The 20,846-nt window shown below is 44.0% G+C and overlaps 3 protein-coding genes across 4 annotated transcripts in view; 2 read left to right on the top strand and 1 right to left on the bottom strand.

Annotated features, from left to right (window-relative positions):
• The window catches only part of ssr2 (signal sequence receptor, beta), a 102,636-nt gene that overhangs the window by 20,997 nt on the left and 60,793 nt on the right, over positions 1-20,846 (top strand). The gene's annotated exons all lie outside the window — the stretch shown is intronic.
• On the top strand, positions 544-3,316 carry agr2 (anterior gradient 2). The gene is made up of 8 exons (XM_070846513.1): positions 544-591; positions 1,053-1,180; positions 1,270-1,333; positions 1,411-1,463; positions 1,813-1,889; positions 2,229-2,292; positions 2,855-2,938; positions 3,041-3,316. The coding sequence occupies exons 2-8, from the start codon at positions 1,072-1,074 to the stop codon at positions 3,088-3,090; spliced, it is 501 nt and encodes a 166-aa protein (XP_070702614.1). The 5' UTR covers positions 544-591; positions 1,053-1,071; the 3' UTR covers positions 3,091-3,316.
• Positions 7,727-19,705, bottom strand: tspan13b (tetraspanin 13b). 2 transcript variants are annotated; one of them, XM_070846339.1, is made up of 6 exons: positions 19,557-19,705; positions 17,474-17,641; positions 16,687-16,767; positions 14,092-14,205; positions 13,792-13,902; positions 7,727-8,482 (listed from the first exon to the last, which is right to left on the bottom strand). In XM_070846339.1, exons 1-6 carry the CDS (start codon positions 19,617-19,619, stop codon positions 8,408-8,410), a joined length of 612 nt encoding a protein of 203 aa, XP_070702440.1. In that variant the 5' UTR covers positions 19,620-19,705; the 3' UTR covers positions 7,727-8,407. The 2 variants fall into 2 exon arrangements, with proteins under 2 accessions (XP_070702440.1, XP_070702441.1); XM_070846340.1 differs by lacking the exon at positions 16,687-16,767 and having other exon boundaries at positions 17,489-17,641.

Here is a 20,846-nt window from a genome sequence, read left to right as displayed (position 1 = left end):
ACACACACCGTGAATAAGACTGATCATCCACCACAGCGTCCACACTACATGCAACTGTGAATATACTGGAGCTGTAAACCAGTCTGGGACACGCAGACACGTGAGAATGTGAAAGCCCACAGAAAGTGCGCTGCTGGATAAACTCGCGTGGATGGTAGACTACATGTAATAAAGGTTATAACACACTACTGTCCTCTAATACATTCGGCATATAGGTAACAAGCTAAAGCAAGATTTCAGAAAAAATGAAAGAGGAAGAACATAAACTAAACAGAACAATAATAATAATTATTATTATTATTATTCTAATAATCCGAACAGGCGGAGCTCGGTAATTATGACGTGTCACTTTAAGGCTTCATCCAATCAGTGATGTCACACCACCAAGGATTTGGCAATACAATAATTATACAAATGTTCAAGGGAATTTGGTTCGGAGATGAAAATGTTGAGGACATTTGAGTCGCCGACAGAGAAGGTGCGGGGGGAGGGAGGGAGGGGAGGGCGGGACCCAACGTTCCTAGGTGTTTAAATACGGAACAGGTGAGAGAGGAGGGACAGCAGATCCAGGAGCTGATCAGTCCGGAACAGGTAAGAGACCGGGCTCACAGGCCACTGCACTCTGCACATTCTGCTTCTTACTGCAGGGACGTTCATTTTAAAGGGTCATTTCAAATGTCAGGGCTTGGAAAGGAGCTAAACCACTCAGTGAGTTCATTTGAAGTGAATGCAGTAGTATAGACATGTACTGAGAGGACATGAGACACTAAAGAAAAGGTAGGCTTCTATGTTTTTGAAATATCACACTACTGTTTAATGGTCACTGCTGTAAACACCCAAAGCATCTGGGTGTCTGGGGGTCTGGGTGTCTGGCTACCACACATCAGCAGCTGTTCCAACCAGGAACCAGTATACCATACCCACCCCTCTCTTCATTTGTTTCCTGTCTGTTAGGGAAAATGCAAATCCAATGATTGTGGAGGCCGTGTGTCAACACTTGTTAGATTACATAGTTTGAACATTTGAAAAAAAGTTTTCTTCTGTCCTTCCAGTTCAAGTAAGCCTATAAAGATGATCAAAGCAGTGTTGTCCGCACTATTGGTCCTGGTGGCCATGTCCTCCACCTTCGGGAAATACATCCCCAAGTCTGGCAAAAGGATTCCTGAGACTCTTTCCAGAGGTCTGTGAGCATCTTCTGCACCTCTAAGGCTGAGTGACTGAGACTGAAGTTGATCTTGTTGATCTTTAATGGTGTCCATGTCTGTCCAGGTTGGGGTGATCAGCTGCTCTGGGCTCAGACTTACGAGCAGGCTCTCTACTGGTCCAGGTCAAGGTAGGAAATCGCTCTAACACTGACATCAAAATGTTGATTTATCTCTGACGTTTCATTGAAACTGATTTATGTCTTAGAAACAAGCCTCTGATGGTCATCTTTCACCTGGAGGACTGCCCACACAGCCAGGGTGAGTCCAGCTGCAATTCAACTCTGACAGTTAATTGTAACACTAGAACAGTGTGCATATGTGTCCGCTCTTTTAAACTGTTAAACTGTTAAATGAACACTGCCCCTTGTTGATTTGAACTTACACTGAAAACAGTTTTGCTGTGTATCAGACCTACTAAGTTACTGGAACAAGGAAAAGTGTTGTGTGTTGTGTTGAATTCAGACTCAAACCTGCTTGAAGAGCAAGCAGTCATTTGTTTGCTCATGTGTGATGTCACTCCACACATCCTGGTGCTGGTCTGCACCAGGCTCCTGAGCTAAAACACACAGAATGGAGTTGTAGAAGTAAAAACCTGTTTCTCTTGCAGCACTGAAGAAGGTTATATCTGACAACACTGAGCTTCAGAAAACCCTCGACGAGGACTTCATCGTCCTTAATCTGGTGGTAAGTTCTCAAAACTATGAAACCCTTGTTGCGTACCAACACACAGCTCTGATACCTCAGTCATTTTACTGTTCAGCATTAAAGCCTCTGCAGACGTGGTTTCTATAATTAGGACTAATGACTAAACAAGTAATTATTCAACAGTTTAACAGCTAACAACAAGCACTGTGAGCTGAGCCCTGGCCACTTAGGGCTCGGACACGAGCAAACTGTTTTGTTCGTGCAGAATGCCGTCGCTCACAGTAGTTAGCTCATTTAGAGAAAAGCTTTTTAGGGCCTTTGAAACCACCAGTGCTCTAACAGGTTCTGGCTCACACATTGATTTTTTCTCCCCTACAGTATGAAACCACAGATAAACATCTCTCTCCTGATGGACAGTATGTTCCTAGAATCCTTTTTGTCGGTAAGGACGTTTTTAACTTTCCCTGTAACCCAGTCAACATTCCTCTCATGGATTAGGTTACGTACCTTTAATGTAACACTGTGTCTCCGGTGATGGTAACACACAGGCCGTCTACATCTTTGGGATTTAGCACTCGGTGAAAAATCTTAGCTGCAAATGCTCAGTGTGCTGCATTTCCTTTCATACCAGCACCAGGGTATTTACCATGTCAACACTACTACAACTATTTCACTTCCTCCTGGGGATTATAAGGTGTCATGTTAACTCTAAGTTCTTCTGTGGTATGCTAATGGTGTATGACATTCAGTAATTCAATACGGCTATCGTGTTGATTGTAAGATGCTTTGGCTAATTATACTATCCAGTTTAGTAAGAAGCACTCAGATCCTTCAATTAATGTAGTGACACTGCAGTCTACAAATACTCTATTACAAGTAAAAGTCCTGCATTAATGTGTAAGTAGAGGTTATTTTAACAAAACCTTTGGGTAGTTTAATCTATCTATCTATCTATCTATCATGTATAGTACTTTGGTCACTCAGCACCAATAATGTCTCCACAGACCCCACAATGACGGTGAGGGCCGACGTCACTGGTCAGTACGCCAACCGCATGTATGCCTACGAACCAAGTGACATCAAACTCTGTAAGTGCTGCCGCTTTCCACAAATGTGTCCTCTACAGCAGTCAGTGTGTGTCCATGACAGACAGACTGATAAAATGGTAATGTTTCCTGCCTCTCCCTCAGTGATGACCAACTTGAAAAAGGCTAAGAAGCTCCTGAAGTCTGAGCTGTGAGCACAAAGATGCGAGGCTCACTCCACTTGTGACACTCATCCAGAGTTCGCTGTCTCCATGGATACCAATAACATGCTGTCACTACAGTTTACACATCGAAAACGAAGCACTGGAATGTTTCTTCTCTTCATCTTCACTTAAAATGTCTTGTGGACGGAGTCCCACCTTTGCTATTGTTGCTGTATATTCATAATGTCTTTTGAATAAATATGAAACTGTTCATATATACAGGGTGGATAGTCTGCCTTCAGTGTGCCAACAGATTGCAGGCAAGTCTAAAGCTCAAAAAGAAACTCGAACAACACACATCTAAATCAATACACATCTACTATTACTATATACTTACATAAGTTAACCTCACAATAGAGCATGCTATTTTAAAGGAGGCATCAGAGAGTGCAGTCGCTTAGCTGGTCCGTCCGCCTAACCTATCAGCTAACATTTTTGAGAGCTGCTGGAAATGAACAACAAAACAATTGTGGTGTCAATACCAGGGAACATTGTGGAGTGTCCGAAGGGTAAGACATCATGATAGACTTTTAAGGAGGAAGTAGTCAGAATCAGAATCAGAATCAGAATTCCTTTAATAATCCCCAGGGGGAAATTGCTTTTTGTAACACACAGCTCCAAAAGAATAAGAATAAACTTCAAACACAAAAGTAAATCAGGTGAGTCCAGAGTCCAGGGTCCTCTCCTCTCTGGTGGAACAGTTCACGTACTGGGTGAAGTTGGGCAGTGCCTTTGCCATGGTGACATGGTTGAAGACAGAGATAGCAGTGAGTGCACTCTGGTGTAGAGTCTGTACCCGGGCTATGGTGGAGTGGATGACGTCACACGCCGAAGTTGGGTTGGAGGACTGTGAACAGTCACCACAACAACATGGCTGCCAGACTGCATTCCACAGCTGGTTTGTCAAGGTTATCAAAATGATGGCAGTTAAGACGGCATCCTCGTGCTGCACTCAGCCTATATTAACCACTTTATTGATCACTTTCTAAATCATAAATAACATCAACCTTCAGGTGATAACTTCAGGGAAAGCTGCAATCTGACTAACTGGGTGGTAAATAATGTGTAAGTCTTCTAGAGTTCTGCTATCTGACCCGATAGCATGTAGGACTCATGTAGACTCATGTAGGACTTTGTTGGGTTGGGTTCAGCTGTATTATGAAGACATTTCTCTTTTTCTCTGACTGTGCCAACTGTCTGGCTCCATGTGTGCCGTGTTTGACAAGTAGACACACAATGAGGGACAGAGACAGAGGCAAGGTATTGATACAAATGCAATAATTAATCGGATCATTTGCTTGAAATATGGATATTTAGATATAAGATAATGGAATTAATGTAAATGAACACAGAGAAAGTATATTTAAATACTATTGTTCAACTATGACCATAGATTCTCTCCTGTAAACTTGAAAGGCAGATTTCTTATGAGCACTGACAGGAATACTGACAAACCCAGGCCTGTGTGTCCAAGTGCCAGGTGAAGTTCAAAACCATCAAGGCCTTTCAACCAGATATCGGCTTAGAATCATGATTTATCACATGCACTAAAAACACAAGTCGTCCACAGCACGCCCACACACACACACACACACACACACACACTCACACACACACACAACACACAAACGGATGCATGCATAGGACAACTGTGGGCACAGCTGTGACAACAAGTTTTATGTGTAAAACCCATAGTAAAACAGAGATATAGTGATGTTTGTTCGAGCTACAACTGCTGCATTATTTGCAACGTTTCCGTTCTTGCTCATTTGGACGCGCGGTGATGTGGTGGCCTGACGATGGAGGTGCAGCAGCAGCTGCAGTGGTTGTAATCTGTTTTTATCACATATGGCAGAAATACAGTCTGAGGCAAATGACATTTGGAAAATGAAGCGTGGGGTTTTTGGTTTAACAGCAGTGGAGTTTGAGATGATTGCTGCTCACAAAACATGAAAAATTCAGCTTCTTAAATTATGTTAATTTAATAATAATTATCACAATTAACATTTTAATGACAAGTATGCACACAAAATTAACACATTCATTTTTAAAGGGAGTAAATCTCACCAGCATCAGTGACTTTGTTTAGCTTTCCAGCCCCCCCAGGTCACCTGGGGAGTAACTGGCTCCAATGTTGAGCTGCTGTTACTGCTGTTAGCTTTGGTATCTCTGTTAGCTGTGTTAGCTCTGTTAGCTTTTGTTAGCTCTGTTAGCAGGGTTAGCTTTGCTAGCTGTGTTGGCTGTGTTCGCTCCGTTAGCTCTGCTAGCTGTGTTAGCAGGGTTAGCTCTGTTAGCTTTGATAGCTGTGTTAGCAGGGTTAGCGCTGTTAGCTTTGTTAGCTGTGTTAACTCTGTTAGCTGTGTTAGCTTTGTTAGCTGTGTTAGCTCTGTTAGCTGGGTTAGCTCTGTTAGCTGTGTTAGCTGTGTTTGCGGGGTTAAGCTTTTGCTGAGGTGGTACAGCAGTGGCTCTGGATCAGGAGGTAGAGCAGTCATCTGGTAATCTGAAGGTTCCCAGCTCAGTTCTGGCTTTTATACATTCTTATGTTAACAGAAAAGTTGTGGTATATTTCTTATTTTGTAAAAGTGCTTTGAGTGAAAAATGCCATGGTGCTGAAACACATTGTAGGTTTATATTATTGATGTTATGAAACTTCTTTGAGTGTTTTCAAATGCCAGGGAGCTGGAAAATAAAACCAAAGACTACCATAATGTATAATGTCATTGTTTTTGTTAAAAATGGATTTTATGAAATTGGTATTTAATCAAGTGCAGCTTTTCCACATTTTCTGTTAGTGTTACACAGGAAAGGTGTGCACAGGTCTTACTACAGGACCACTTACTGCAGACGGAGGTTTGCCAGATTTGATTGAGTTTACTGAGGACACGACAGCTTGCTCAAATGCTCTGCAGTGTGGGAGGAAGGCCAAATAGAAATAACAATACGTTTCTTGTTCATCTGTTATATGATCAGTTTAGCAAATGCTTGGCAGGAATAAGCTATCAAGTTTCTTTGACTCATGACAATTCTCAGTCCCCATTATCAGTTTTAGATGATAACCATCAGGTCTATATGGACCGACAATCTTTAGAATCTGTTGTAAGTAGTGAACATTCGCTCCATTTCAATGATCTGGTTGGGAATCTAGTCTGGCTGTGTTGTACCGTGTGTCTTTACCATCCTGGCTGGGCGGGTCCACACGGCCAGCTCTGACAGCTTGTTTCTGTTGCCACGTTACTGAAGCTCAACTGAAACTATTGTGTTGCGTAATGAGCCCCACAGAGCAGAACGACTGTGGCACAAGTTGGTTGGTTGGGACTTCAACCAACACCCTCTTTCCTGATATCAAATAAAAATCCAGTATTTCCTGCCTGATTTCTTCTTAGCTTAAAGAGGTTTGGAGTATGATTTAAGTTTGTTTCACCTTTACTTTCTTTGTGATCAAGATCTTCTCTCTTTGCCGTTTTGTAAAAGCAGATAAGCTTAATGAAATCTTAAAAGGTAAATATGAAACACCAAAGTATGCTTTCTGTCAGGGTTTGAGGTATAATCACAACTTTGAGGGGGTACAGGCCGAGAATGGGTGAGGGAGAGAGAGCTTTTCGTTCATGCCAATAAAGCTAATTGAATTGAGTTCAATTGAAAATTGAGAGGGGGAGAGAAAGGAAGAGAAAAAGGGAGAGAGAGAGAGGGAGTGAGAGACTTAACTGTTCATTTGACTTTAGACTTTAGACATTTCTTTATTTGATCCCCCATAGGGGCAAATTCTCATGTTACAGCAGCAACAATAGTACAGGGAAAGTGAAAAGAAGCAATAGTAAAAGAAAAAATAGCAATAGCAAAATAAATATAAATATAAATATATGGCTGTGATGAAATAAATATTTTCACTATGGGATATTTACACTTTGGTTCAGAAATGTACAGGTATGTACAGGAATGAAGGAATTTGTGGTCCTGTCTCACACACACACACACACACACACACACACAGCAGCCTTGCAACAGCTGTAGTTCTTTTAAAAATCAGTCAATCATCCATCCATCCATCCATTGTCTATACCGCTATCTACACACATAGCACAGCAAGGAAAAGCTCCCCTATAATGGGGGGACACCTCGGACAGATCCTGGCTGTAGGTGGGTGGCCTGCCTCAACCAGCTAAGAAAGAGAGTGGGGAAGGGAGAGACAGATGCCCAGCAACAAGAATAATAACAATAATAACTATGATGATGATAAAAGCAATGTGACTAATACTAAAAATAGTAGGAGTGGAAGTCCTATAGCACCTTCACGCACAACTTTTATGGAAATCCTTTATCACCGTAAGCAACTGACATGTAGGAGAATTGGACTGTTCAAATAAATGTTCTCACACACCCTCGCCCTGTCGGCTCAGAACACAGTCTGCCTGTTGCGACGGAAGCAGGTCTATGTAAAGATGTGTTTCCCTGCTGGCATTTTATGAAATAGATGGATTTATGATGGAAAGAAGCTGAAATAATTGGATTATTTTAATATTATATGCTAAAATATGTATGTAATATATATAGGGCTGAATAATAGACTTTTTTCCAAAGTTGAAGTTTAAACAAAAGACAGAAAACATTTAAAAACGGATGTCTTTTCTTCCATCAGTGTTTTATTGTGGTATACAGTACAAAGGCTAAGAGAAGGGGGATACAGTCATCATTACAGTCCTCATACAATAGCTTATATTTGTATTAGAGCCATGCAAATACACAGCACCCAGCCCAGATCAAGATAAACTAGTACACCAGTGACACACACACACACACACACACACACTCTCACAGAAGCATACATTCCTCTCACAATATTCACACCTTCCCACAAGTCAAAAGAATTTTGCCATCAGTATGCAGAACAGTGGTTGACTAAATTGCATCCAGTGGGAGTGTATGTGTTTAAAACAAACAAATAACTAAAAGAGGGGAAAAACCAGTGGGTCAGGGGCAACTTCAGGCAGGCTGCATAAATACTTTTGAAATATAAAATGGACTGCTGTGGACAATAGTCCTTTTTTACAGCCACAGGTGCTCAGCGTACTACCTGTATATGTTCAGTATCAGACGGCACACTGGAGGCAAGGTGTGTGTGTTCCATTACACACAACAGCTTGTTTTCAGGACACACTTCACTCTTGAAAGCCAAACACATCACATTATAACAGTATCACTGCAGCAATCAGTGTAAACACACAGGTCTGTCTTGTATTTACAGTTAAAGCCCAAAGAAGGTCCATAGATGTGGTGAGGTGTCAGCAGAGGAGCTGAAGCTGGTGATGTCTCACAGGAATGCACTGGGGTTCGCTCGGGGGTCTTTCTGGTTCCTGTAGCGATACGTGAGCCACACCCCCAGAATCTGAAACAAGGACACAGTATCAATCAGACACGCACTGTCATTTATTTTCACTCAATTCCACAAACAAGATTCAAGATAGATTCAAAGATTCAAAGCGATTATTATCATGTGTACAGTGCAGAAACGGGTTTCCCTGTACAATGAAAATCTTACTTTGCCATCCACACTGAATGCCAAAGAGTTTAAAAGAGTAAAAAAAGGAGAGGATAAATATAAAATATAAACTACTATTGCTATATAAATATATTTACAAAATGTGCAATTTTATTAACATAAAGCAAAGTGAATGTGCAAATTAGAGGTAGTTGGGTGTTGTTGACTCCTATCGGCTGTTAAGGAGCCTGATGGCGGAGGGAAAGAAGGGGTTTCTGAGTCTGGACGTCCTGCACTTCAGACTCCTGTACCTCCGGCCTGAGGGGAGGAGAGTGTACAGTTTGTGTTGGGGGTGGGTGGGGTCCTTGATGATGGAGGCAGCCCTCCGGTGGACTCTGCGTCTGTAGATGCTCTGCAGAGAGGGCAGGGGAGTCCTGGTGATCTCACCACTCTCTGCAGGCATTTGCGGTCCATGATGGTGGTGCTGCTGTACCACACGGTGATGCAGCCGGTCAAGTTAGACTCAACAACGCAGCTGTAGAAGTTGGTGAGGATTTTTGACGACATGCCAAACATCCTTAGCCTCCTCAGGAAGTCCAGCCGCTGCTGGGCCTTCTTCACCAGCTGTGTGGTGTTCAGTGTCCAGGTGAGGTCCTCGTTGATGTGGACCCCCAGGTATTTGAAGGTGCTCACCCTCTCCACTTCCTGACCTCGGACGAGCAGTGGCTGATGAGGGCTCCTCTCCTTCCTCATGTCCACTATCATCTCCTTAGTTTTGTCCGTGTTGAGGGTGAGGTTGTTGTCCTCACACCATGTCACCAGAGTGTCCACCTCCCTCCTGTAGGCTGCTTCGTCCCCACCGGTGATGCATCCTATCACAGCGGTGTCGTCCGCAAACTTCAGGATGGTGTTGTCCTTGTGGGAGGCTACACAATCGTGGGTGAACAGGGTGTAGAGGATGGGGCTGAGGACACATCCCTGAGGTGTGCCGATGTTCGTGATGATGCTGGCTGAAGTCCTGTTTCCTATCCTGACAGACTGAGGCCTGCCGGTCAGAAAGTCCAGGAGCCAGTCACAGAGGAGGGGGTGTAGTCCGAGTGAAAACAGTTTGTGGGTGAGCTTGTGGGGGATGACCGTGTTGAACGCAGAGCTGTAGTCGATAAAGAGCATCCGTCCTGTTGCACCAAAGACTCACTAGAGCACCTAATGTTGATAAATCTGCGGCTGAAAATAGTCACTATTTCCTCCTGTTGGTTTGGTAAAATACGGCGAGCAGCTGTTTAAATCACTGAGCCTTTTCCAAAGTTGAACTTGAGACGGTAAACTGTGAAAAAATACGTTTCCTTTGGCTCCTCCTAGTGCTCCTAATGTCGTTTGCAATAATTCACTGTACCTGAATGAAAACAGCCAATCAGCAGGAGGAGTCTGCTCATGCACATACTGCACAGTACTACTACTACTACTACTTTTAGATGTGCAGAAGAACACAGAACATTAATTAACATTAGATCCAGACTACAGAGTATTGAGAGTAGGTGACTTTAATATTCATGTGGACAATAATAATGATGGTCTGACCACTGCTTTCATCTCACTACTGGACTCAATTGGTTTCTCTCAGAGTGTAAAAGAACCCACTCACTGTTTTAACCACACCCATGACCTTGTTCTGGCATATGGCACTGAAATTCAGTGAAACAGTCTTTCCACAAAACTTTATTGGACCATTACCTGTTAACATTTGATTTGTGATCTGATGGTGCTGCTGCCAAATTTAAGGATTCCATCACCATTTAAGTTAATGCCCTGCCTCAATACAACAGAGGTGTAGTGCTGCATTTGTCACCATTGACGATTACATCCCATAACAGAAACTGGGACACTGGGACTGGGACTCCCACTGCCGATGACGTCATGCCACATCCCATCCCGGCCAAAGAAGCCCCGCCTTCCACATCAGCCCTCTCTGAGGGCCAGGTCATATCAAACCCTGCACAAGCACTCCCTGTTTCAGAGCTGCCTCACTTGTCTTCCTCCACCTAGCAGTTTCACCTTAGCCACCGCCGCACCCTCAGTACGCCCAGTTGCATCCTCCCGACAGATTCTCAGTGGTAACTATGTGGATCTTTCTCAACCGATCCACCCATCCTCATCCAATCCTCAGATACCAAGGGACATGCAAACTTCACGCGGTCCCATTATGCTCAAACAACCCCTCCCCACTCGCTCCAAAGCAGTCAACACTTGATCTGGCCTTGCGGTTCGGTGGCAATGGCTTCTGCACATACCACGTCCTCTTCGCATCCCAAGCTGCCAGACGCTTGCAGCAGTTAAACCAAGGCACATACGGGAGAACTCTAGATTCCGAGCTATATTGTCGCATAGATCTCCCGGTTGCTTCCTGTCTTCATGTCGCCAGCCAACACTTCCCATCTACATATTCCATCCAACAGACCACCACTACAATTCCTTCCCTCATCCCCCAACCCTCACCCCTTCATCCCTCAACCATCACCCCTTTCACTCTAAGTACATGTCCTCTACATATCTCCTGTCATCCATGTCCTTGAACTGGGAGTTCCCCCCACCTCAGAGAAAACTGAGGGTCCCGATACATCCCTGGAATTCCTTGGCATCATTCTTGATCCCTCCAAGCATCTGTTGGGCCTCGCCACATGGACAGACAAAGAGCGGCCTACGTGCACCTGAAAAAGCCTAACAAAGGAACAGACTTTAAACAAAGGGCAATAAAATAAACGGGCGCCAAAACTTGTCGGCGTTGCCTCCAATAAACCCAGGGCGTGGCCAGGATCCAACACCAGGGGTTCTCATTGGGGGAAAACTCCCCGAATCCAGGAGGAACTCCCGGTACGGCCATGACGTCAGTTTATAACCGGTGAACACCGAAGACACACCGCCTTTCCACTGTAACGTAAAGTTACTACAGGAGGTGTTTTCTGATCGGACGTCTTTTCCCCTTTAAACCTAGGTAACAGCCTTCCCCACACTCGAGCAATGAGCAACCAGCTGTTTTCGCCCCGTTTTGTTTTTGTGTCCTTCACCGGACCCGTTAGGATCCTGAGGAGAAACGCCAAGCAACCCACGGCATTCCCTCAATTTTTACCTGCAGAAGGGAGAGACAACACACTGTCTTCTCCAGGGAAAGATCACCCACGTTCTTTTCCCTCTAAGTCGACTCCCGCTGCTCCACGCTGCCACTCGCGGACCAGTGCACCGTTCCCCACTAACACAGCGACCCAACGGACCCTTATCTCGCCGCCATCCGAGTCGGACCCAACCCGCCAGGGCTGCGTTGTTTTGTGCGTAAGCCCACGCAGGGACTTTGTTGTGTTTGTAACCAACACGTGGAGAGTCAGTAAACGTGAGTCTATCAGTTAAAGGACCAGCGCCGCTATCGGTAAACGGAGTTCACCGATCGAGGCGCTGATTGATAGACATACGGTTATTGTGCGCTCCTGTGACGGTTAAAAACCATCTTTTTCAGTGTTTTTGTTGAATGCTTTCCTTTCCTCTTTCTTCCTACTAACCCACATCACATTCACATACATACACTCATTCCCACCGTTCCTTACAGGCACGGTTGGCGCCATTACAGTCTAGCTCTAGAGTTCAGACTCGTAATTACAGTCGCCATTACACTTTTAGCAGTCAGCCCTAGTGTTTAAGCTCGTAATTACCGCCGTTACAACACCCGGCAGCACCCTGCCCCTAGTGTTAAGACCGGTAATTACAGTCGCTATTACACACTCAGTAGTGCCCTGCCCCTAGTGTTCAGGGAAGGGATTTCAGTCTCCACTGTACTCTCGTTCCCTTTAGTCAACTCGGCCTCCTCCTCGCCCCCCCTTTCCTTCTCACACACACACACACACACACACACACACTGGATGCTTGTATATATATCTTGTTTTGAGTATTTGTACTAATAACTGCTTTTAGATTGTTGAATAGCAGATGTTTATTGAACTAGTATTATTGATTACAGATCATTGTGCTGTGTTGAATAAACTCTGTTATGCATTTAAAGAGTAGTTGTTTGTGATTATTGTGGCTGGTTAAGATAGTCAGTGCTCGGATTCATGCCTTTTCACTGATGATTATTTTAATCATTGCCAATAACTAAACTTGCTCCATCCAGTGCCCAACACATCCCTGCCTACAGAGAAAATCAACCGCATTTCTCTACTCATTTCAGATTTCCTTGTGGCCCACAGATACACAAAGTGCCAACTTCTCTCACTGCTAGGCCACCTCAACTACGCCATCTGCATCATCCCCCAAGGTCGATCCTTCTTGTCACACCTCCTGTCCATAGCCGCCTCAGTTCCTTCTCTCCATGACCACGTTTCGCTAGATGACCCATGTAAGTCAGTCATCACCAGTACATGTCTTCTACATATCTTCTCTGAGCTACATGTTTCCTCTCAGCCTCCATTCCTAGTGCCCTAGCTCCAAGTAAACGAATCCCTGCCCTTTTCCACAGCCTGCCCCCCCGCTGACCCTCCACCATCCCTTCCCCCTAAACCAGTCCACAACCAGACCAAGGATGCACTCTTCAAGCTGTCGTTTCTCCAACTGTACCTTCCGTGGCAGAGCCCATGCCAGACATACTTGTCCTCATAATCCAACCAAGCAAGGATTATGTTCGTATACCAAGTCGTCATAGTAGCCATTCTTTGGGGGCATGAATGGTCAAAAAAGATAATCGCCATTCACTCTACCTACAGCGCAGTCATAGACATCCCTTATCAGTACGATCTCATCGTCTAGACATAATGCAGTTTGTGGGGGGGCTCCATTTCATTATCTGAGCCTTCCACATCCCGGGTCTCAAAACTCAATCACTGATTCATTGTCCCGTTTCTCGTTCCAGAAATTGGCACCAGCTGCCGACCTCCGTCCGATCACGGTGCCACAGTTTTCAGCTACCATCTTTAATTGACCCCACAGCTAGATCAATTGGTTACAGCTTCCCAAGATGCCATCCTCAACAGCGTTGCTCCCCGCACGCTCTTGTCCAACCTGACCTGTTGGAACAGCTTCAAAGCAAACAGCCTTTCATTCCAAACAGTCCACTAATTTCAACTACTGCTATTACTAATGCTTCTACAAATACTAACAACCTAATACTATTAATGCTAACACTGCACAACATTTGAGGACCCTCAGCATTGTTGTTTAGGAATGGTAATGTTCACCTCTGTGAAACTGAAAAAGAGTCCGATCCCTCCTACAAAGTGCAGAGCCTCCCCAGCATGTTCCTTGATCTTTTCTGCGCAGGGCAAACAGGAGTGGTTGGGGAAACAAGCCTGTGGGAGAACCAGAGACATAACCCTTAGACTGAAAACTCAAGCACATGCTTGTGACAGCATGATTTATTATTTAAAACTGAATTTTACTGCTAGTCTTCAAATGATTGCATTAGAAACTTAGAAACCATCAGTCTAGCTTCATGTGCAGAAATGCAAGTGGGGGCAGAAACAGTGATCCAGACTCACAGCATCACAGGTGAGGTTGGGGTCCACCTGTTTGAAGCCACAACAATTGAGGCTCTTTTCCACATCCATCTGAGTGCTCTGAGAGTTATTCCAGCCCACCTCCAGCAAGTGATCCTGCAACACACAGACAGGAGCATCATAAAACAGTACTAGTCATTTGACAACCAATCTTTTTGGTATTGGACTGGATAGCATAATTAGCCAAAGCATCTTACAATCAACATGGTAGCTGTATTGAATTACTGAATGTCATACACCATTAGCATACCAGGGAAGAACTTAGAGTTAACATGACACCTTATAATCCCCAGGAGGAAATGAAATAGTTGTAGCAGTGTTGACATGGTAAATACCCTGACATGGTGTTGGTATGAGAGCTTTAAACAGGGACCACAAGTCACTCCTGCTTCATTACTGACACCTCAAACAAGCAAAGCAGCGTCCTGAGAAGGAAGATGATGTTCATCACTGCCAGTGAGCTGTGCTGGATGCTGTTCCCAACGGGTTTTTGTTCATTCAAATGATGACTTGTGGCTAATGTATCACTGCTCCTTTGAGGCAAGAATTACAAGTAATATAATAAATAAAAATATTTGCCACGACTTCTCAAGTTTATGTCAGCATTATTTACATCTGCATCTACTGCAGTGGCTTTAGAATTGACGGATGTACCAGTGACTGAGGACCACCTGCTTTAGTAAATATGGCATATACAGTACCAGTCAAAAGTTTGGACACAACTTCTCATTCAATAATTTTTCAATATTTTTTATTATTTTTTACATTGTACATTATTATTGAAGACATCAAAACTGTGAAGGAACACATATGGACTTAAGAAGTAAACAAAAAAGTGTTAAACAAACCAGAACATGTTTGATATTTCAGGTTCTTCACAGTAGACACCTTTGGCTTTGCTGACAGCTTTCCACACTCTCTGCATTCTGGATGGTTCTCAGTTAACACGTGCGCCTTGTCAGGAGTTAATTTGTGGAGTTTCTTGCCTTCTTAATGTGTTTGAGAGCATCAGTTGTGTTGTGCAGAGGTAGGGTTGGTGCACAGTTCTATACAGTGAACAGTCTTATTCCACTACTCTTCTAATCCATATTATGGTAAGAACCACTCAGCTAAGTAAAGAGTAAAGAGAGACAACAGTCCATCATTACTTTAAGACTGAAGGTCAGTCGATCCAGAAAGTGTCAAGAACTTTGAATGTTTCCTCAAGTGCAGTCGTGAAAACCATCAAATGCTCTGATGACACTGGCTCTCATGAGGACCCCCCAGGAAAGGAAGACCAAGAGTTACCTCTGCTGCAGAGGATAAGTTCATTTAAGCTTTCAGCAAATCAGCAGCACCTCAGATTAGAGTCACATAAATGCTTCAGAGTTCAAGTAGCAGACACACCGCAACATCAGCTGTTCAGAGGAGACTTTGTGAAACAGGCCTTCATTGTGGAACTGCTGCAAAGAAACCACTGCTGAGGAAGAACAAGAAGAAGAAGAATAGGCTGTGTGAGGGCTGTTTGACCAAGAAGGAGAGTGATGGAGTGCTGCGTCACATGACCTGGCCTCCACAATCACCTGACCTAAACCCAGCTGAGATGGTTTGGGAGGAGTTGGACCACAGAGTGAAGGAAAAGCAGCCAACAAGAGCCCAGCACCTCTGGGAGCTCCTTCAAGACTGATGGAAAACCATCCAGGTGACCTCATGAAGCTGACTGAGAGAACGCAGAGAGTGGGCAAAGCTGTTATCAAAGTAAAAGGTGTCTGCTCTGAAGAATCTGAAACATAAAACATATTCTGGTTTAGTTTACGACATCATTCCATTTGTGTTCCTTCATAGTTCTGATGTATATATCTATATATAGATAATAGAAATAAAGAAAAACCATTGAATGAGAAGGTGTGTCCAAAATGTGACTGGCACTGTATTCATATATATTTTAGGGGACTTTTACAAGGACACACTGCAAATAAAGGAGGACGTTCTCTGAGTCTTTGGAATTGAACAGGCTTCTTTGAGCAGGTAGAAAAGGGTTAAGACCCACCCTCATATTCATTTAATACTGGACACAAGTAAGCTGTTTCTCAAAGGTTTGTGGGATAGCAGGTGATGCTTGACGAGCAGTCATAAGTTGGACATTTTAACTCTGTGCAAAAGAGGCCAAAGTTCTACCATAAGCTCTGTAGTCATCTGCCAAAAAAGAATAAAAAGCTTTTACAAAATCATCAAAGTTTGGTTTTTACCAAATGTCAAATGTCTGTGGAGTTTTGTTTTATTTGTGCACGTCCCTTTTCTTCAAAATTTCAGATACAAAATAAAATGAATTACGAAATATGCTGGTTCTCTTCTCTTCTCTATGCCTTTGTCCGTTAAAACTACTGCAGGTTTAGAAATGTGCATTTCTCTTTCTTTGTACAGAGCAGCTCAATTCGGCCAGTTATTGATGGACAGAAATAAACACACACTGTCAAAGGACAAAATGGATCCAAACTGACTGCCAGTCCTTGTTCTGATTGGTTAGTTTCTTAAGATGGATTCCCTACTAAAAGGTGCTTTAATGGAGAAACGATGGAGAAAACATTTTCATCTTACCTGTTGCTCTCTGTTGATGGCCAAACAGGCACTGGAAACAGAGAACTGCACAATAAACACCATGAACAAGACGATCATGTACTGAGCTTCTCTATCAAGGAACAAAACAAGTAACCACATTTCATCCTGCTCACAGCCAGCGTCACCAAGCCACTGCATACAGTTGACACTGCACATTCATAGACTGAAGTCTGCCATTTGTACGGCTGGAAGCTGAGCTGCAGCCTCTACAAGGCATCTTTAGTGGTCAAGTAAATGTTTTGAAGGGAAGTTAAAAGTAGCGTCAAGTATCATCTAAAGCAGTAGTGTTACTGCTCAAATGACACATTCCTATTTTAACGTCAAATTAAAATCCATACGTTTTATGTCTGTTAACAACGTGATGGCCGTTATCGGGCTAACCGTACATAAAATGCAGTTCTGCAGGACTTGTTGCTATGACAGCAATTCCAGATGAATTCTAAACGAGCTTTCAAGAACCAACAGTTGCAGACTCATGTCAAATCATTGGCATACTCATCTAGATGACTTAGCTATCCATGTATGAAGAACTGGGTCTGGATCCCTGCTCCATTCCAGTCTGTGAAGTCCCAGCACGAGCTCTGTTATTTACAACTGGACATTTAGTTTGTGTGTTTATCTATTTAACCATAAAAAGAACAGTAGCCAGTGGCTGACATGCCACGTTTGACAATCATGTCAAATGTGTAATTCATCATCGCCCTGCATAAGCTGTAAAACAAATAGCGGGGATTCAAAGAATTACTGTGAGCAGTGTGAAGGATACGAAGAAGAGCAGGACCTGGTGATGCTTCATGGCCCCAATGAGGCCGGCCAGAGCCACGAAGAAGAGGAAGACACCCACGCCAACGATGCCTCCCACCACCTGGAAACTGGAAATCAGACCGAACCACCTCCCCCATGCTGCGATACCGATCATCAGCAGGCTCACCATCTACAGGACAGACACAGGGACCAAGTCTCAAGTCTTCAGCCACATATGATTACCAGCCATGACAGCCTTATGAGTGAGTGTGTGTGTGTGTGTGTGTCATCATGGCCAAATGGTCCTGGAAAACCTATTGCAGCTGAACTACCACAGTAGCGGTCATGAGTCCAGGTGTTTTTCAATTCAATTCAATTCAATTCAATTCAACTTTATTGTCTGTTCAGGTAAAAACAGAATTTTTTCTTTTGTCACGGCTATAAAAACAAGGTTTAAAAACCCACATTCAGGCATTAAAGGACACCCCCACACATCATTTTATGTCTGTGGACAGATTTTGTCACCACGACAGCATTACAGCTGTGCAACATATGCTGAGGAAACACTGCAGGTGTGTAGTTAAGATCACAATGAAGGACGCGTTCACAGTTGGGGGGGTGGGGGGGTCTGAGCGAAGGTGCTGGCACTAGTGGGGTAAGAAGTACAGAAGGGGCCGCTGGCCTCCCAACTTTACACCACTAGCACAATAGATTAGCTTGGATGAGCTTAATCTCATAAATGGGCTCTGCCCTGGGTTCAAAGGGAGCTCTGTTGTGATGTCACTGAAACCTGTGTGTGGACATTGATCAGTAACAGTCTACATGAGTCATGAGAACAAGACACCGTCACCTGGAGCAGCGACACACACTCAGCTGTTAAGTGTGTTTACAGTGAGGAAGACAGATCTGTTTTGAAATAAGAAGGTGTCCCTCAGGATCCCTTCCAGCTCCATACAGTGGGACAGCATCAGTGTTCAAGTCCTTTAGTGAACAAAAGGAGCAGCCCGACAATGTCAAAGACTCCCTGTATCCCTGCAAGTACAGCAGCATTCTCAGAGAGACGGACTTGAAACGCCCTCTGTTGTCGTTCACTGTCACAAACACAGACATCCATGTGCAGAGCGCTCAGAGGACAAAGGTGAGTCAGTCTGATCCCAACACTCACCTGTTCTGTCTTGGCTGCAATGGAGAGCCAGAAATATCAGACAGTATTTTTGTACAGCCAAGACACAAACAGACTGCTGAAGCCTCGTGTCAGCTTCAGCTGAACTGCATTTTGTCAGCGAAGAACTTAATCCTACATCTCTCAAATAGACTTTTAATAGGCTTTTAGAAGAGATCTCCATTGGCGGTATGGAGGATGAATTAAAAATAATAATAGTATAATAATAATATTCTTGTTTTAAGACACAAATTAACAGCATATCAGCATGTTTGTACAGAGAGCAGTCGACACTGAAGCAGCAGAGGCCAGGATGTAATACACACAGTTACTCAGCTGGAGGTGGATGACATTATTGTGCCCCCCCCCCAACAACAGAAAACATTACAGTGTCCCTTCAAAGTTCAAAGGTCTCTGGCCCCTCATGTGTTCTATGAAAAACACCTTTTTGGATCCCACACACACACACACACACACACACACACACACACACACACATACACACACACACACACATACACACACAGGCTCACGTAGGGAAGCAGCTGATAAGAGCTGCTGTGTGAGAGCAGACAGGACGTCCGCTCCTCACCCCCCACCCCCCCTCCACGCACACACGCACACACACACACACACACACACACACACACACACCGCTACACAAGGAAATAACATCTCAGCCGTCACAAGCTGGACTTTGCCAGTCTTTCCTCCTTACAGAGAATCTCTCCTTTGTTTCAGGAGGGGAATGAACTGCGCATCTAACAGCAGCAGAAGAGTGAAGGACTGATTAAAGCTGTGTTGGACCTCATCACTGTGCTGCTTCCTGCAGGACGGCTCCTCCACCTCGTTTCCACCCTCTCAGGGTGGATAAAACACGGAGTCTGTGACTGGAACCGGCGCTATAAGGATCCATATGGTTCCTTCCACCGTGGATACTCACAACATAGAGGATGTTGAGCGCGCACAGGGAGTGTTTGGAGCAGGTGAATCCAGCGCAGCTCATCTCGGCACAGAAATGGAGACAGAGATTGTCCCAGAATGTTTGGAGCCTCCACAGATGACGGGCAGACACACGCAGCGCCGCAGTGAAGCCGCTTCCCCGCCGGAGGAGATGGTCGCACAGCTGCAGGTCTAACCTGGGAGAGACGGAGCTGCACGCGTCAAGCTCACAACACAAGGGGCGTATACCGGATGTTAGATATCAAGCCTTCAAAATAAATGCATGTCCTTTGTCACTGCTGAAGTGGCAGTTTCTGTGGTATGCTGGCTTTTAATAATATACAGATGGGTGAGAAATCACATGGAAAACCTTACAGGTGAGTTTTTTTTAACCCCTCATGCCCGATGGATCATCATGAGTTAAAGACTTACATCTTTTGGAGCTGTGTGTAACAAAAAGCAATTTCCCCCTGGGGATTATTAAAGGAATTCTGATTCTGATATAGTCAATATTTTCTATGCTAATTCCAGTGTGTTTAGATTTGTTGTAATTACATTCGACTACTTTTAAGTAAATGAGGTAAAAGAAGGTAGAATTTATCCCCCAGAATTTACTACCCGCTCCACGGTGAAGTTTGAAACACCATTTACACTAATGACTTCAGTTTGAAATGAGCTGTACAGAAGCAATAAACACTGTTCGAGTGATTGAGGGTGCATTGACACTATTCTTGTTAATGGTGACTCCACCAATAGGATTGTTTGTCATGTAAAGCTCAGTCTTAAACTGAAATAGAAATAATATTGTCATTGCTATACAACTGGTTTGTTGGCATCTCTCTGTGCCGATATCCTTACTTCTGTAGTGTACAGACATTAAATGACTGGATAGATCCATCTCCTGTGACTCCCAGAAGCAACACACATGGGAATTTTCAGCGCCCTCTACAGGACAGATGGGGGCCAGCCACAATACTAAACAAACAATAAGTTAGGGATAATGGAAGGGCTTCATCCTGCTTATACCATGATCATTTTCAAAAGACAAAAAGGATCATGTATTTATGTGTTTTGCAACCAAACTCTAAGGTTTTTCACAAGTTGTAACTCCGTTACCCTGGTAACGCCTGAGGGCTGACTAATACTTGGATCAATTATTACCACCCCATTAGGTGCTTATGCAATGGAAACATTGTTCACTACCCCAGAAAATAGGACAGATCATAGATACAACATGGCAACGGGAGATATTTCTTGCCCCTCAGCTCATAGAACCCTTTGGCTCAGCTGT

The sequence above is a fragment of the Pempheris klunzingeri genome, chromosome 16 (assembly GCF_042242105.1).
Source record: "Pempheris klunzingeri isolate RE-2024b chromosome 16, fPemKlu1.hap1, whole genome shotgun sequence".
NCBI lineage: Eukaryota > Metazoa > Chordata > Actinopteri > Acropomatiformes > Pempheridae > Pempheris > Pempheris klunzingeri.
This window is presented reverse-complemented; position numbering and strand designations above follow the sequence as displayed.

Bases quoted from the DNA above. Each gene is read 5' to 3' on its own strand.
- agr2 (XM_070846513.1), top strand. From the start codon at position 1,072: ATGATCAAAGCAGTGTTGTCCGCACTATTGGTCCTGGTGGCCATGTCC. The intron at 1,334-1,410 runs GTAGGAAATCGC...TTTATGTCTTAG, and splicing joins CTCTACTGGTCCAGGTCAAG to AAACAAGCCTCTGATGGTCA. The intron at 2,939-3,040 runs GTAAGTGCTGCC...CCTCTCCCTCAG, and splicing joins ACCAAGTGACATCAAACTCT to TGATGACCAACTTGAAAAAG.
- tspan13b (XM_070846339.1), bottom strand. From the start codon at position 19,619: ATGAGCTGCGCTGGATTCACCTGCTCCAAACACTCCCTGTGCGCGCTC. The intron at 13,903-14,091 runs GTGAGTCTGGAT...GTTCTCCCACAG, and splicing joins CCAACCTCACCTGTGATGCT to GCTTGTTTCCCCAACCACTC. The intron at 8,483-13,791 runs GTGAACATTACC...TCCTTGTTTCAG, and splicing joins TCTTTTTCAGTTTCACAGAG to ATTCTGGGGGTGTGGCTCAC.